We start from the raw sequence: 15,211 nt of genomic DNA, 5'->3' as shown, positions 1-15,211 counted from the left end.
CTCCGTACACAAGTTGATCAATGATTTGGTTTGATTTTAAGTTTTGGGAAGAGCACTGAGTGGCTTTCTCTCTTTCTTGTCAATACAGAATTATGTCCCTGAATTACTTGTTTAGCATGTAATCCAGGGAACGACAACTGGCGGCCTGCGGGCCAAAACTGGCCCGCCAGCAATATTTTCTGACCCGCCGGATTATTTTGGAAGTCCTAAATGCTGCACAAAATTCTTCCACTACTTGAGAAAAGCCGTAGTCGCGCGGCGATTTCACCGCCACATACTGTGTGAAACGCCCATAGGGAATCATGCGGCACGGGATTACATTTAAGTATAACTCTGCGTTCACACCGGACGCGAATAGCGCGTCAAATTCGCGCCTGCCGCGTCTAGTTATACGCTTGACCACTTTGTGTCCATTCGCGCGTCAAAAGACGGTAGCGATCAGAACTCTTGTGTACTTTGGACGGAGCGGGCGGTCTGACTGACAATAGCCCACTCCCGACATCTTTTGACAGCATATCCGCACTTAATTCTGACCACCTGTACACCTAGCTCTGAGGAGCTGTTTGGTACTGAAACCATTGTCAGTCAACAACATTCTTTTTTTTGCAAGGATGTTTGAAATAGTTCGGCAGAAAATAGCCTACTTCATTTGTCAGTAGGGCAATATGATTTTCGTTTATGTTGCTTAGGAATTTGAGTGATAGGCTTTGTCCTATTTAATTTATGTTATATTTCATAATTTTTTTCTGTGGCATTTTTTTTCTCTGCTGACAGTAGCCTACAATGTTAAAATAGCCTAATATTTATATTTACACGAACACAATTTTTGTATAGCATTTATAATTATTATAGGCTACTTAATCTCCTTCTTTCCGTTAGAGACATTTGAATGTGAGATTATGGAAACGAGATCTAAATTTTGCACACCCATCAGGTCGGGAAATAAAGCGGGTGAACACAGAGTGTATTTTAAGCGGTTGCTGAATAGAACCTTGTGGGAACGGGACGGGAAAAAAACAGTCCCGCGCAGACCTCCTTAAACCTTAGGTGTGTATGTGTGTACGGACTGTAAGCGAATGAGGCATGATTGCTATTCACACCTTTATTAAAATGGCTGTAATCTGTTACCACAATAGTACTTGATCTGTTTAAAATGATTTCCTTGATATGCCTAAGGTCTTAAATTAAAAATCAAAATTAAAATGTCTAATCCAGTAATTAATTTTTTCTATTTTTGATCTGAGCACAATCAGAAAACCCGTCGTTATTCGTTTTTTCATTTTAGTTCAGGAAATAATGGAAAAACAAGTCGTTTTTCATCTTTTTATTTTTGGTTTTAATTTGAAAAACAATTGAACGAATGATCCACGGACGGTGACGGACCCATCATATTCCGCGATTATAGGCCTATATAAGAGTATTTAATTTGTATCCATAGGCCTACTCTGTGTAGCTGGCCCGCCATCTACTGGCTAAAAAAAATATTGGCCCACGGCCAAAGTTACTTGCCGACCCCTGATGTAATCTAATGGTAATTGAAATTACTCAATTGTGTGTGCTCCCTTTCTTTTACCACCTTTTGTAATTAAGGTTTAACAAATTAACAAAGGTGATGTTTTGTCCAATTAGACCCAACATATGATTCTGTGTTTACTCTTCTTTCTCTACAGATAGAAAATGGGGATGCTCTGTGTACACACTTTCTTCTTAATTGTAATAGCACTGACCTTTATACCTTCGTGTGACACAATCAAGCCCACTCAGAGGCCAAAGTACCAGTACACCAAGAAACCCCCTAGAGAGATGGTCCAAACTACTGTATATGCAGCCAAGCCTACGGTCACAGCACGGATTGTGGACCACACCAAACCAAGAGAGCGCTTCCCTGCATACATCACAGAGAGCACAACAGTTCCTGCTGACAGCTATATAGACTACCCCACAGACACCACCGTATCTCCCACTGCAGCGAAAGACAATTACACGCTAGACTATAATGAATGCTACTTCAACTTCTGTGAGTGCTGCCCTCCAGAGAAAGGCCCACAAGGGTTCAAAGGAGACATTGGACTTCCAGGTCAGCTAAGTCAAGTCGTCCCTACACACATGTCTCAAGTCATCCCTTTATACATGAAACTAAATAGTGTGTTGTTTGCTATAGATGTGGTGGGGGGAAACCTGGGATCTGTAATTTTGTTTAATTGTGTATTGTAGGCACACCTGGGGAAAAGGGAACACCTGGACCCAAAGGTCTACCAGGTGCAATAGGGCCAAAGGGCATTCCAGGTTCTAAAGGGGATAAAGGTAAGTACTTGAGCAGTAGATTACATAAATTATATTATCCTTATTCAGTCATCATATATAATATTGCGGCCCTATTGTAATGCAACAGGAGAGAAAGGTGATCAAGGAAACATAGGACTCGCAGGATCTCCAGGCAACCAGGGAAAGGCCGGAATGAAAGGTGAAAAAATTATCCATGGAAATATAAATGTTAGACCTGGTTGAATATAAGAAATCAATGTTTTTACTCAACAGGTGAGATGGGTATTAAAGGTGAGAAGGGTGCAGCTGGCCTGCCAGGATTCAAAGGCTCTAAAGGGGAAAAAGGAGATCCAAATCTGAATGTGTCAAAGGGTGATCAGGGAGATCCAGGCAAAGATGGACCACCAGGACAACAAGGCATGACTGGTGAAAAGGGTGAAAAAGGGGATAGAGGAGAGTGCGGGTTACTTGGTGAGAGGGGCCAGAAAGGTGAGCAAGGTGACCCTGGACCACCAGGTGTGCGTGGAGACCCTGGTCCATCTGGGCAACATGGCATGCATGGAACTCCAGGCGTTGCCGGAGAACGTGGAGAACCAGGAATTCCTGGAGCGAAGGGAGAGCCAGGAGCACGTGGGCCAACAGGAACCAAAGGTATAAGAGGTCTGAGGGGAATAAAGGGTGACCGTGGCCCCCAAGGGAAACGTGGAGACCGAGGCCTACGGGGAATGAAGGGTGCTATGGGTCAAAGTGAATCGAGAGTACGTTCTGCTTTCAGCGTTGGCCTATATCCCAGCAAGTCTTTTCCTCCTTCGGGATTTCCAGTTCGCTTCGACAAGATCTTCTACAACGGAGAAAACCATTATGACATTGTCACAAGCAAATTCAACTGCACCTACTCAGGAGTTTATGTGTTCTCCTACCAGATCACGGTGAGAAACAAGCCACTTCGTGCTTCTTTGGTGGTGAATGGCGTGCGTAAGGTACGTTCGAGGGACACTCTGCAAGGTCAAGACATTGACCAGGCATCCAATCTAGTGATCCTGAAGCTAGATGTCGGAGACCAGGTATGGGTAGAGACGCTGAGAGACTGGAATGGTGTCTACTCTAGCAGCGAGGATGACAGCACCTTCTCTGGGTTCTTGCTCTACCCTGACTAACGCCCTCTCCATGTATAAACCAGGGCTAGACCTTGAACTGAACATTACATGATATGGACATGGGATGAATTAGATTTAGTGTTGTTATCATAGAGAGAAAGAAGTGTACTGTTTAAATGAGCACCAGCCAACACTATTGATTCCCTTGTGTTAACCACGCCAGAAAGGCTAAATTGATTTTAAAATTAAATGTCTTATTTTGGGGAAAACCACCCAAAATACATATCCACCAAATTGTGCACAGTTTGTGTTTTAAGAGCACTGTGGATCTCTTTACAGACTGTTTTGGACATTCAGAATATCTTACAAGAAAATTATTGTTTTCAATTAGATAGTCAATTATTTTGTCTTTATTAACAGATCAGAGATCAGGCATTTTGACAACAAAAAGTTTGACTGAATGATCCTGTACATCACGTGCCATTTCAGCTTCTTTTTAATTGGTTATTGATTATTCCACTCAACATTTTCAAAGGAGGCATCGTTCCATAAACAGTTCATTACTCGCAGATTCAACAACATAAACATAAACTGTAACATCAAATCATATGTAATATATTGTATGAAACTTAAATCACAATGTAGGCTTTGGGTTGTTGGGTTTCTGAGCACTTAATAATAAAATCAAGCAAGGAATATCACTTTGATTAAGGCTTGACTTCCTCAGTTAAAATTATGCTTTTCTGAACACAAAGACAGTAATGAAGTTTGATTCTTGTGTTTGACAAGTCCTCAGTTTAAGTCCTGTTCCAAAGCCTAATGGGATATTTAATGCAAAGCAAGGCAACTCTCTAGAGCTTTGGCATGGCTCAACATCCTCTTTCCCAACATGTTTCAATTCCCAATGTGTAGTTTAGGTGAACGTGATTTCACCAAGTACCACATGTTCCTGGATCAACATCTTTGTTGATCCTGGAACAACTTTCCAATCAACCAATCAGATTTGAGGGACAAGTTTACAGTTTATGTCAAGTTTAGGTTTAGAACCAGGGTGAGGTGCTTCAACATCAGTGTTATTCACCTATCATTTCCTTCTGATTTTAGGGAAAAGTTATGGGTGGGGTTAGGTTTAGGGGTAGGGATAGGGATAGGGTAAGGACTAAATTTTGGGACAGGTATGTTATTCCATGATCAACAAAATATGTTGATCCAGGAACATGTCTTGCTTGGCAAAATCACAGTCACCGTGTAGTTTATGTGTTGGAGGATGAGCCAAGTGTTGTTCTTCATGCAATAGTATTCCATAATAAGGCCTTTCCCTTTGACATGCAGCTGGGTGTTACATACTTCCCAACAATGACCTGCCCAGGCACAATCCCCAACTGGGGAGTGTTCAACTTGTCTTGTATTAAACATTTGACTCATGGTTAATATTGCAAATTGAGACATCTTGTGTTATGAATTACATAAAAAAAGAGAAATATAAGAAATGTGCACCCGGCACTGAATCCCAGACCCATCCTTATAAAAGTGACCCTGTTGCTATGGGACTGTTCTGAATGTGAAACGCCAGTATGATTGTATATTTTAGCACTGAAGGTGCGGCTGGCATCTGAAGAGCACCCATCATCTTGGAAGAAAGAAAGCCAGTATAACAAAGGAATACAGCTTTTAGCATGTTCAATAAACGCATGAGAAATATAGACAAGGGTGCGGAAAGAAAGGACTCGCCCTCCTCATGAACACTGGGATAATAGTAAGGTCATTTAAAGGTAAGAAGCTGTTTATGCACTATTTGGGATTGTCAGCAGCACTATGTGAACAATCTCCTTACACGATTTCTTTAGAAACCTACGTAAAGAAATATTTCATCCAAAACTGAAATTCTGTCTCTATGTTTCTGTCTGTTCTGAAATATTCTTGGATCTAGACAGTTTCTTTCGTATACTTTCATAATATGCAAAAAAAAAAAAAAAATTGTTTTGCTTTTTGGGTTTGAAGGGAATGAATGAAGTCAATCAGGTTTGGAACAACATGAGGGCAAGCAAAGGATGACCTATTTTATTTTGGGGTCAACTATATCACTCACTATAGGAATGAGAATTTAAAGTAATAGATCCTAAAAGATAACCAAAGGAACATGGGTCATCAGGCACCCTACATGTGGTTCTCAAGTCCTCCAGGGAGGACACCTTAATGTCACATTTGATTTCATATCAAAAGAGGTACACTTCAGAAACTTTTAATGTTTGAAAAGCTCTGCTTTTATAAGCTCAGATTACTATTTGTCTACAGACAAAAGCTTCTTTTTCTTTTTTTTCTGTAGCTTCTTTAAAAAATAATAATAATAGCATTTAAGATTTAGCATGTTTAATCTTTTATGATTTTCAAAAATTTGCTAACAATTATAGGCTAATATTTGTGATTTGATTCATTTCAGATCTGGACTCTATGAACTCCATATGGAGCAAATGAATGAAATATTTCCCTACACAAATGTCATTGAAAAAGCGGGCACTGACTGCATGTTGCACCACATTCTCAAGCTTCTTATTAATACAACATTTTACCTTGTTTTACCTTGCAACATTGTGCTTGTCTGTATAGATAAAATGGCTGAGACAGAAAAAACTAAACAAAAAAACTTTGATATGTTGTTTTAAATTGCTTGTTTTTTAAATATTCAATTATATATTTTAACCAATAAACAAAGCACCTTTTTTCACATTTCACAATGAATTTCCTTCTTTTTTTTTACAAATAGAATGTAAGAATAATGTACTAAAATTACTTTTATATCAGCATACCTGCAAAATTTCAGCTAATCTTTGGGGTGTCTCAAGGTTCAGTGCTCGTTCCTCTTCTTTTCTGCATTTACACAACTTCGCTGGGCACATTCATAAAGGCATATGGCTTCTCCTACCACTGCTATGCAGATACACGCAGCTCTATGTATAATTTCAACCTGATTATTCCACGGTCTCAGCTTGTATCTCTGCCTGCCTTTCAGACATTTCTGCCTGGATGAAGGAGCATCATCTACAGCTCAACCTTGCGAGGACAGAGCTCCATGCAATTCCTGCATCAGGTGACCACAACATCACTGCGACATTAGGGTCCACAACACTAACACCAACCATGACAGCAAGGAATCAATGGGTATAGTGTTCCACTGGCTCCCAGCTGTGGACAGAATCAAATTTAAGGCTTTAACGTTGGCTTTCAGGACCATATATACATATACACAAATAGATGCCACATCAGCAGCCGTTTCAATGGGCCGCTATTCGTAAGCCATCCGCCATATTGGAGCAGTCCGTGAATATTCGAGAGCAAGTTGACTGAGTGTCTGCAACCGTAATTAGATGCATGTATGAATATCTATGAAATAGACTCCAGCCGGTGATTTAGCTAAACTAACACAATACAGCGAGACGAAGGCGTCAGCTGACATTAAAAAGTTACCATAGTAAAAGTAAAAACATTAAAATTACAATAGTAAAAACATGTAATATTGAGTTGATACATATAAAACCAACAAACCAACACATTCTCACCAGCAAAATGATGTGGCATCATTGATTCTCACTGTGAGTGACGACGCGCTGACCGTTGCAAGATGGCGGGCGCACTATGTGTTTTTTAATGTAGGGAATATCAAAGAAGGGTGGTAATAATAGTGTTGAGTGCCTACAAACTAAAATGAATAAAGGAGAGTATAAAACAGCACAAAAGCAAGCTTATTTTGAACCAGGGTGTGAACTCCCCAGGGCTAAGATCATATTTAATGCAAATTCCTTGTTATTTCATGCCTCCATTTGGAGGATGTTTTGTTTTGGTCTGAGTAATCAAGGAAAGATTGCATAAATGTAAAAATTGCAAATGGCATCAAAGTCTTTCAAGTAAGAATACCAAATTCATAAAGTTAAAAACCACAGAAGCGGTCACTATAATTTAGATTCACTGCTGATGACATTTACATTACCAGTGAGACAGCATCAAGAATCTTCTGTTTGTCATGTCCCTATATAACTTCAACTTAACTGGAACTTCCCTTGAGTTCTCCATTTTCAGTTTAGAATTAAAACCTTGTTTGCAACACTCCTGATTCAAAGTTTCAATGGCGAACAACAACATTTAGGGAGAAAAAACAATAACAGAAATGTAGTTTTGCAGAAAGAGTGATTTATTGGAAAAATTGGTTTAGGCCACTGAGCATTTGGTTCAGAGAATGGGATTTTGTGTTTAAGCAATTCAGGAGCCAGTTGCATAAACATAGCCATTATGTAAGACAGTGTCTTAAGTTCAAGTGTGACCCACTAGCAGTTAGTCAGGGGCAGTCAGACTTACTTTTCAGTATCAAATTACGCTAATCTACATTTTTATGTAACTTATTAAAAAAACCTATGAACAGTCTTAAAGAAAAAAATGTATGTCTAACTTGTAAAACTAGTCTTAGCGGTTTATGCAACCGGCCCCAGAAAAACTGTAAAAATATCTTCACTTGTGTTTTTAAGATGAACGAAAGACTTATGGACAACATAAGGGTGAGTAATTTATGAAAATGTTTGGGTTACCTGCCCTTTTAAAGGGGTGTTATAATGCCCTTTTCACAAGATGTAAAATAAGTCTCTGATGTCCCCAGAGTGTGTGTGTGAAGTTTTAGCTCAAAATACCCCACAGATATTTTTATATAGCATGTGTTGTCACTTTTTGAGGGTGAGCAAAAACACACCGTTTTGTGTCTGTCCGTTTAAATGCAAATGAGCTGCTGCTCCCGGCACAGGGGGCGGAGCTTCAACATCTCGTGTCCTTTTACCTCACACACACATGCACTGGAAATCTGTAAAGAATCAAGCCTGTATTAGTACACGATTTTCCATATGCATAAGCGAATCGCTGCACGGGCAAAACTTCTCTCATTTCAACCTCCTAGTATAGACAACATAATTTATATTGATATACTTTGATGTTGCGAACACATCTGAAAAATAAGGAAGGACAGGCAGTGAGCCGCTGCCGGATAAGTGCACGATCCAGGCTGTCTTTATATGAAGCACTTCAGTTCAAACTAAATCATAAACCTATATGGCTAATAGACCGGCTGTCAGATGCGTGTGGTGTTTAATGCGTTTGAAACTTACATTAAATGTAAACGTGTTACGGAAACACATTCATGTGGTCTAATATGTTTGAACAGCAGCAGACGACCACCTACTGAGCTGTCAATCAAACACTGCGCTAAACACGGGTTTGAACGTGCAGCTTTAGATATCAAATAACTGGAGAAGCACATTCATATCTGTCCAATATGAAAAAGAGGTGACAGATCATGTGAAACTTATCTAAAGTTCAGTCATCACAGGTACTTCACTAAAATAAACAGAAAGAGAGAGAAATGGTTCCTTTTTTCAGCATGTTCCCCCTCTTTCATTTGAATATATTGACCAAAACACATACTTGGTGTAAGCAGGGCTGGAGATCCAATCAGACACCAGCGTTTCTGTTCCTTCAGTAGCTCACTTTATTTATAATCTTTAAATAGCATATTTCTGGCTCCATACCTAGATCATTTAGATAAATAAATGAGGTTACAATCTGTTCACAATGGGTCATTACATATACCACAGAAAAATTGTAACTTTTGCATGCATAAGCAATATTTTTCATAGAACAAGTGGTCAAAAAGTAGCTTTAAAATAAGTAATTATTTAACTCTCTAAATCATAAAACTTTTTTATTCTGTAACAGCATTTCTAAAAGTTAAATATGCAGAAAATAAATATTTGATTATATATATATATATATTTTTTAGAAGTACTGTGTTAAAGATTGATTTGTTATATTGATTAAAGCCAATGCCTATTAAACCACACCTGGGATTCAAGCTTAGCCTGTAGCAGAAGTGCTGTTCATCACCAATCCTAGCATAACCATGATCATAGTAAATATCACAGCGCAATCCTAAACCGCACCAGTTCTGTCCGTGGTTTTCATTCTCAGTTCAAATTACCAATAATAATGGCCAGGAAACTTGAAATTAAAACCTTAAATAAATCATATACTACTAGTAAGTTATGTATTATCATACTTCAGTGGCTTGCATAAAGCATTAAAAACAGTGCAAAAAATGATGGTCATTTATGAATCATCTGTCTAAATTCACACTCAATTACAAGTGATCATAAATTTAAAAACAAGATAATCTATACATCTATATCAGAGTGAACCTCGAATCAAAACATTCCCACAATAAACTAAACAATAAGAAATATAAATAATAAAGAAATTAAACTTCTTTTTGGGACTGTTAAGATTTTTTGGCATTGTAACATAATTTTCAAAACAATATTAAACAGTTATTTATTCAGTCTCATTCTCAGTAGTGATTCTCATTACTGCAATACTCACATTTATATTTACACAAATCAAACGCAGCACAGCAAACGCCACCCTGATGTATAAATACTTTATGATGTCACCTAATCTCTCACAATGACACAAAAACCCATAAAGGTCATAAAACTATACTTAAAACTCTGGTGTTTTGACTTTGGAGTGAGATATAAAGCGCACGTGACTGCGGATCCCCTTGTAAAGACGCGATGTTTGAGTTGCGAGCACTGATCCGGACACTGACCTGCGGAGAGTTAGCGTCGGCTAGCTGGCGAACCTCTGCGGCTGTAGCGGAGGAGGCAGGCTGTCGCCACCGATGTTGTCCGAGTCAATGGTGGAGGAGGCAGAGGCGTGTGTCCGTACAGGAGCCGCGTCCAAAATGCCCATTACAGAGAGTTCCTGGCCCTCGCTCCACTCGATGAGGTCGGCCTCCTCGGGCCTGCGCTCCCCCGGCGGCGGCGGGTCAGTCCTCTGTGGGACGCTCGTGCTGCTCGCGGAGCCGTTCTGTGAGCTGTGGTCGGACGAGGAGGCCCTGGGACCCGACGGAGACGCAGATCCAGACATGTAGAGCTCAAAGTCTTCCTGGCTCAGGTTCAGCGACTGCGCGTCCAGCTTCTCGATGAACGCCACGGCACAGCACTGCAACGTGATCACAGGAACACACGTGATTCTGGAGCACAAACACAGCGAGACGACACTAGAGCTTCTAGTGATGTGATGAGCGAACTAACACTTATGACTATGACAGAAGCGTTATGGATTTATTCTCATTTAGTTCGCTAACCAAGTCAAGTCAAGTCATCTTCATTTATATAGCGCTTTTAACAATGTAGATTGTTTCAAAGCAGCTTTACAGAGATAAACGTATAATTTAAGGTAACAGAGATTGTTTTGGCTTTATAGCGGTTCTTTAATAAAGTTATTTTCCAGCTAAAGTTAGTTATGATTGATTCGCTTCCTTCGCAACGATCATTTGTTATTAAATTAGCGGCCGCTAAGACGACACCGTTCCCTCTACACAGACTTTAAACGCGAACCTGTGAGAAACACTGATGGCGTTCACATGCGCATTAAGAATTGGTTCTATAGTTATGTGTGTTTGAATATATGTGCGCAGGTTTGGAGTTCCCTACAAGCCAAGCCTAAACAAAGGACTGGTCTTTGCTTATAAATTTTGATACAGAATTTTATTTTATTTTGTCACTTCGGGGTAGGAACGTGAAACGAATTTCCCGAAAACGCTTTATCTGTAGAGCGGTAAAGGGATCAGAGACTAGTTTGCACTTCAGCACTGCGTTCTGAACTCTGAACTAACCACTGAACTCTCACCAGGTTAGTGAAGTAGTAGCCGTCCTCTCCACTCATGAGGCGGCTGGGGATGCAGTAGCGGGTGATGTACTGGATGTTGGAGTGCAGGCGGGGCGGGTTGGCCTTCAGCACGATATAGACGAGCGCGGGCAGGAAGTCGTCCGCTGAGGCGGCCGCTTTCACACTGCCCTGGACGGCCGTCAGGATGAGTTTACTACACCGGGTGACGCACGCCAGCTTCTCCTTGGGAACCTTCTTAGAGTCCAAGTCGATCAGGTCTATTCACAAAAACATCATAAAACTGTCACCATGTATTTTATTCCTGTGATCATTACTCCAGTCTTCAGTGTCACATGATCCTTCAGAAATTATAGTATGATTAAATAAAAGTATCGATTACTTTTATCCATGTATGATGTTAAAAAAGCTTTCTATTCCAGATACATGATTTTCTTTTGACTTTATATTCATCAAAGAATCTTGATTTTCTTTGGGGTGCAATAAAATTGTCACCATTTACTTAAAGGCACAATATGTAAGATTTTTAGATTTAAATATCCAAACGCCACTAGAACACAGTGTTATTTTGCTGACCTGTGCACTTACATATTCCTAAATGTTTCCAACAGTGTTTAAATCCACAGAAATCAGCTCTTTTAACCAGTGTTACGGAGCGTGTCCTTGCGTCGCCTGTCAATAGCCGTGTTTCCATTACCCTTCAAATTGCGAATTGAAAAAACGCCCAATGGAAACACGTCAATTTCGCAAAAACTCCCATATATCGCAATAAGGTTTTTACGCTTGCATTGAGGAGGTTTTCAGGCTATTCGAAAAAGGAATATTTCGCAAAACTGCAATGGAAACTTTTTTTCCGCATGTACAGGTCACCTGGCGTACGTAACAGTCGATCACTCTTTAAAGAAGGAGAGCTATGTTTGGACAGAAGACGAGACAGAGCTCTGCATTAAACTCTTAAAAAGACAAAAGTATTACAGGAATATTGGATTTTAAACAACAAAGAAATGCCACAATTTATCAAGAGGGAGAAACTCCTCATATGTGTCGCTCTCAGTATAAGGGTCTTTCCTTGCCATTAATGCTTGGATAACACGCCTACGTCTCCTTCCATTAACAGTAATAGCTAGTGCTGTGGCTGAGATGTGCATAAACCCACCAACATCCATCGCCATGACTTTTGGATTGACTTATCGCGAGAGGAAAACATGAAGTCTTAGTCGCATAACATCGGTTAATGGAAACGCCGTCATTTCGCAATAGTTTTTTATCGACATTTAGAAAATATCACAAAAGTTTTGCGTAAAATCTATAATGGAAACGCGGCTAATGACGCCATATCTACGCTACCCTTGATTTCCGTACAAACCATGGAAACACCAAAGACGCTTTAATATAGTGTGTTTTATTAGACAGGCGAACAACCTTTTATGATATACATTTATCAACAGAAACTAATCATTGTTGTAGAGCACCACAAGGTTAGTCTTATTAGTCTTACTTTCACCGCGAGTACCATGCTTTTACCATGCCTCAAAAACAACACTAATTTTGTCACAAAACACAGCATAATCAGACAGAGCTTTCTCCATCATACAATATATCATCCTGTTTTTATTAATATGATATTCTAATATCGATCTAGATCAGTCTCATTCCAGGCACCGAGCGAACGCACAGAGTAACATTATAACACAACTTTCAACACACTCATATGTATTTAATATGATTATTAACCATGTGACAGCGCTGCGTTACCCCACATACGCAACAAAAAGAGCGGAAGCGGCCGCCAGCAGCATTAGCACAATAAAAGCTCAGAGATCGGTGTTTCTCGCAGGTCTCTCTCATTAGCATCTCGGTGTGTCCTGCTTCATACCGCCGTAATGCTAATAAAACTTTAATACATTCGCTCATTCATGAACTAGTTTCTGCCCGAGTCTGTCGGATTCCTTTCGGCTGTCGAGATGAAGACTCCCATGCTTCCACGCTCACTCACGGCATCATCAAGCTACGCCTATGTTTTGAATAAGCGACCTCTAGCGGTGAAACTTGCATACTGTGCCGTTAAAGGGATAGTTCACTCAAACAGTGAAAGTTCGGTCATCATTTACTCAGCCTCATTGCTTCCAAACCTGCATGAGTTTCTCTCTTCTGCTGAACAAAGAAGAAGATATTTTGAAGAACACTGGTAACCAGACAGCTGACAAATTACGAACTATTGCTGTAATGTTTCGGCTGATGTAGCGACGCGTGTGTGTGCATCGATTACTGAAAGTGTTATACCAAATCACTGTCTGTCTGTGTTATAAAGCGAGTTTCACCCTAAATGTGCTGGTGTCAGCAGTGAGTGTGTGACGTCTCTACCTGTTATGGCTCTCTCCACACTGTCCGATACTTTAGGGATCTGCTCGTCCAATGGGACACACAGCATGGCAATGGACACCCAGTGCAAAGCCCTGAAACACACACACAATGTTACACTGTCATTACTCTTTACATTTCAACCTTACAGATGCTTCCAGCGTTTATGTTTTGTGGGCAGGGTTGTTACATTTATGTGATCTGTTTAACCAATATTTCCACATTTATTTATTTGTTTAATTTATATATGTTTTCTACTTTCTTTCTTTATTTATTTTTTAATATTATTATTATTTTTTTCTTCTTTTTTTTTTCTTTATTCAAATGTGATGTAATATTTGTCCGTCCCTGAACCCCTGGCTCTTTTGTATTCTGTAAGTAAATGTTTAAAGGTCCCATGACATGGATTATTTTATTATTTTACTAGCCTGATTTTAGCCTCTGATTTGAATGCTCTGTTTGAAGGGGTGTGTCTGCTGTGAGACTTCAGTGTAAACGCCCACTGCTGTGATTGGCTGTGAGACTTCAGTGTAAACGCCCACTGCTGTGATTGGCTGTGAGACTTCCGTGTAAACGCCCACTGCTGTGATTGGCTGTGAGACTTCAGTGTAAACGCCCACTGCTGTGATTGGCTGTGAGACTTCAGTGTAAATGCCCACTGCTGTGATTGGCTGTGAGACTTCAGTGTAAACGCCCACTGCTGTGATTGGCTGACATGATTGCATATGAAATATCTAGCATTACATGTGGAACTCTCTCGAATACTTTTACTATTACAGCTATTATACGTTTTCACTATTACAGCTATCGGGATTAACGAATCGTGAGAAGTTTAAGTATTCAGATCTATTCCCATCACATAAAAGGTTGCAGTGATGAGCATTGAGCAGATGACAGCCTGTTGATCGCGTGAATGAAGATCTTATCATTGCAACGCAGTTTCTGCACTCTAATGATTTCACCAATGCAAACATGAGGTAAGTACAGTAAGAGCTTCGTTGTGCAGTGTAACAGCGTCATTGATTTCATAACGAGATTTGGCAAGTGTCCAGATAAACTCGTGCTGTGTGATTGACAGCTTGGGCGATTGGAAAGGGAGCGTTCTTTGATCGCTTTCTGTATATTTTAATCACAGTGTAAATAAGATTATTTTCATCCTACTAAGAGAAACGACGTGAAGTTGATCGTTTAGTCACTGGCTTAATTTACTGATGCATAAACAGTATTGAACGACTTTGAGAGAAAGATTATCTGTCTGAACTTGAACAATTACACATCAGAAATTCACATAACCCACTGGTTCTTCAGAGGCTCGGATGAAGGAACTAAAAAAATACCTTTGTGTTCATTTGTACATCCAAACACTGAGCAACTTTCACTCTTTCACCACGCTTCACTCGTTTGCAAGCCATGATGTCTCTCGAGGAAAATCAATATCGCGCTCGCGCAGCTCATTTTCTCATGGGCGGCCAAATTCTTTTTGTGGGCAAAGCAGAGAAAGGGGAGGTGACCTTTCCCGTTATGACGACATAAGGGGAAGATTCTAGATTCGCCCGTCTGAGCTTTCATTTTCTCAAAAATACCCAGGGCTTGGTTTACACCTATCAAAATGTCTAGCCACTGGGGGACCAAAGGCAGGCTAGGGGAACTCATATTAAGATGAGTGTTTTTAACTCAAACTTAACTTAAAAAAACCTCATAAAGTGAAATTTTCATGTCATGGGACATGTTCATGTTTAAGTCTCCAGCGCACCTGATTCTCTTGC

General features: G+C 40.0%; 2 protein-coding genes across 2 annotated transcripts in view; one reads left to right on the top strand and one right to left on the bottom strand.

Moving 5' to 3' along the window:
* Positions 1-523: 523 nt before the first annotated feature.
* otol1b (otolin 1b) lies at positions 524-3,570 on the top strand. The gene is made up of 4 exons (XM_084126899.1): positions 524-2,077; positions 2,215-2,304; positions 2,393-2,464; positions 2,539-3,570. Exons 1-4 carry the CDS (start codon positions 1,678-1,680, stop codon positions 3,420-3,422), a joined length of 1,446 nt encoding a protein of 481 aa, XP_083983025.1. The 5' UTR covers positions 524-1,677; the 3' UTR covers positions 3,423-3,570.
* Positions 3,571-8,862: 5,292 nt separating this feature from the next.
* The window catches only part of rabgef1l (RAB guanine nucleotide exchange factor (GEF) 1, like), an 11,294-nt gene continuing 4,945 nt past the window's right edge, over positions 8,863-15,211 (bottom strand). Inside the window, exons 6-9 of the mRNA XM_084126816.1 lie at positions 15,199-15,211; positions 13,449-13,540; positions 11,088-11,344; positions 8,863-10,397 (exon numbers count right to left, since the gene is read on the bottom strand). The exon at positions 15,199-15,211 is cut by the window's right edge and continues 120 nt beyond it. Coding sequence (XP_083982942.1) covers positions 10,023-10,397; positions 11,088-11,344; positions 13,449-13,540; positions 15,199-15,211 — 737 coding nt within the window. The 3' untranslated portion in view covers positions 8,863-10,022. The remainder of the gene's footprint in view (positions 10,398-11,087; positions 11,345-13,448; positions 13,541-15,198) is intronic.

The sequence above is a fragment of the Abramis brama genome (assembly GCF_963993115.1).
Source record: "Abramis brama genome assembly, chromosome: 10".
In the NCBI taxonomy this organism is placed as follows: domain Eukaryota; kingdom Metazoa; phylum Chordata; class Actinopteri; order Cypriniformes; family Leuciscidae; genus Abramis; species Abramis brama.
The sequence above is the reverse complement of the archived record's forward strand: the minus strand, read 5'-3'. Positions and strand labels throughout refer to the sequence as shown.

Excerpts from the sequence above, each read along its gene's own strand:
- otol1b (XM_084126899.1), top strand. The coding sequence starts at position 1,678 with ATGGGGATGCTCTGTGTACACACTTTCTTCTTAATTGTAATAGCACTG. Across the intron at positions 2,305-2,392 it reads AGGTTCTAAAGGGGATAAAG|GAGAGAAAGGTGATCAAGGA; the intron begins GTAAGTACTTGA and ends GTAATGCAACAG. Across the intron at positions 2,465-2,538 it reads GGGAAAGGCCGGAATGAAAG|GTGAGATGGGTATTAAAGGT; the intron begins GTGAAAAAATTA and ends TTTACTCAACAG.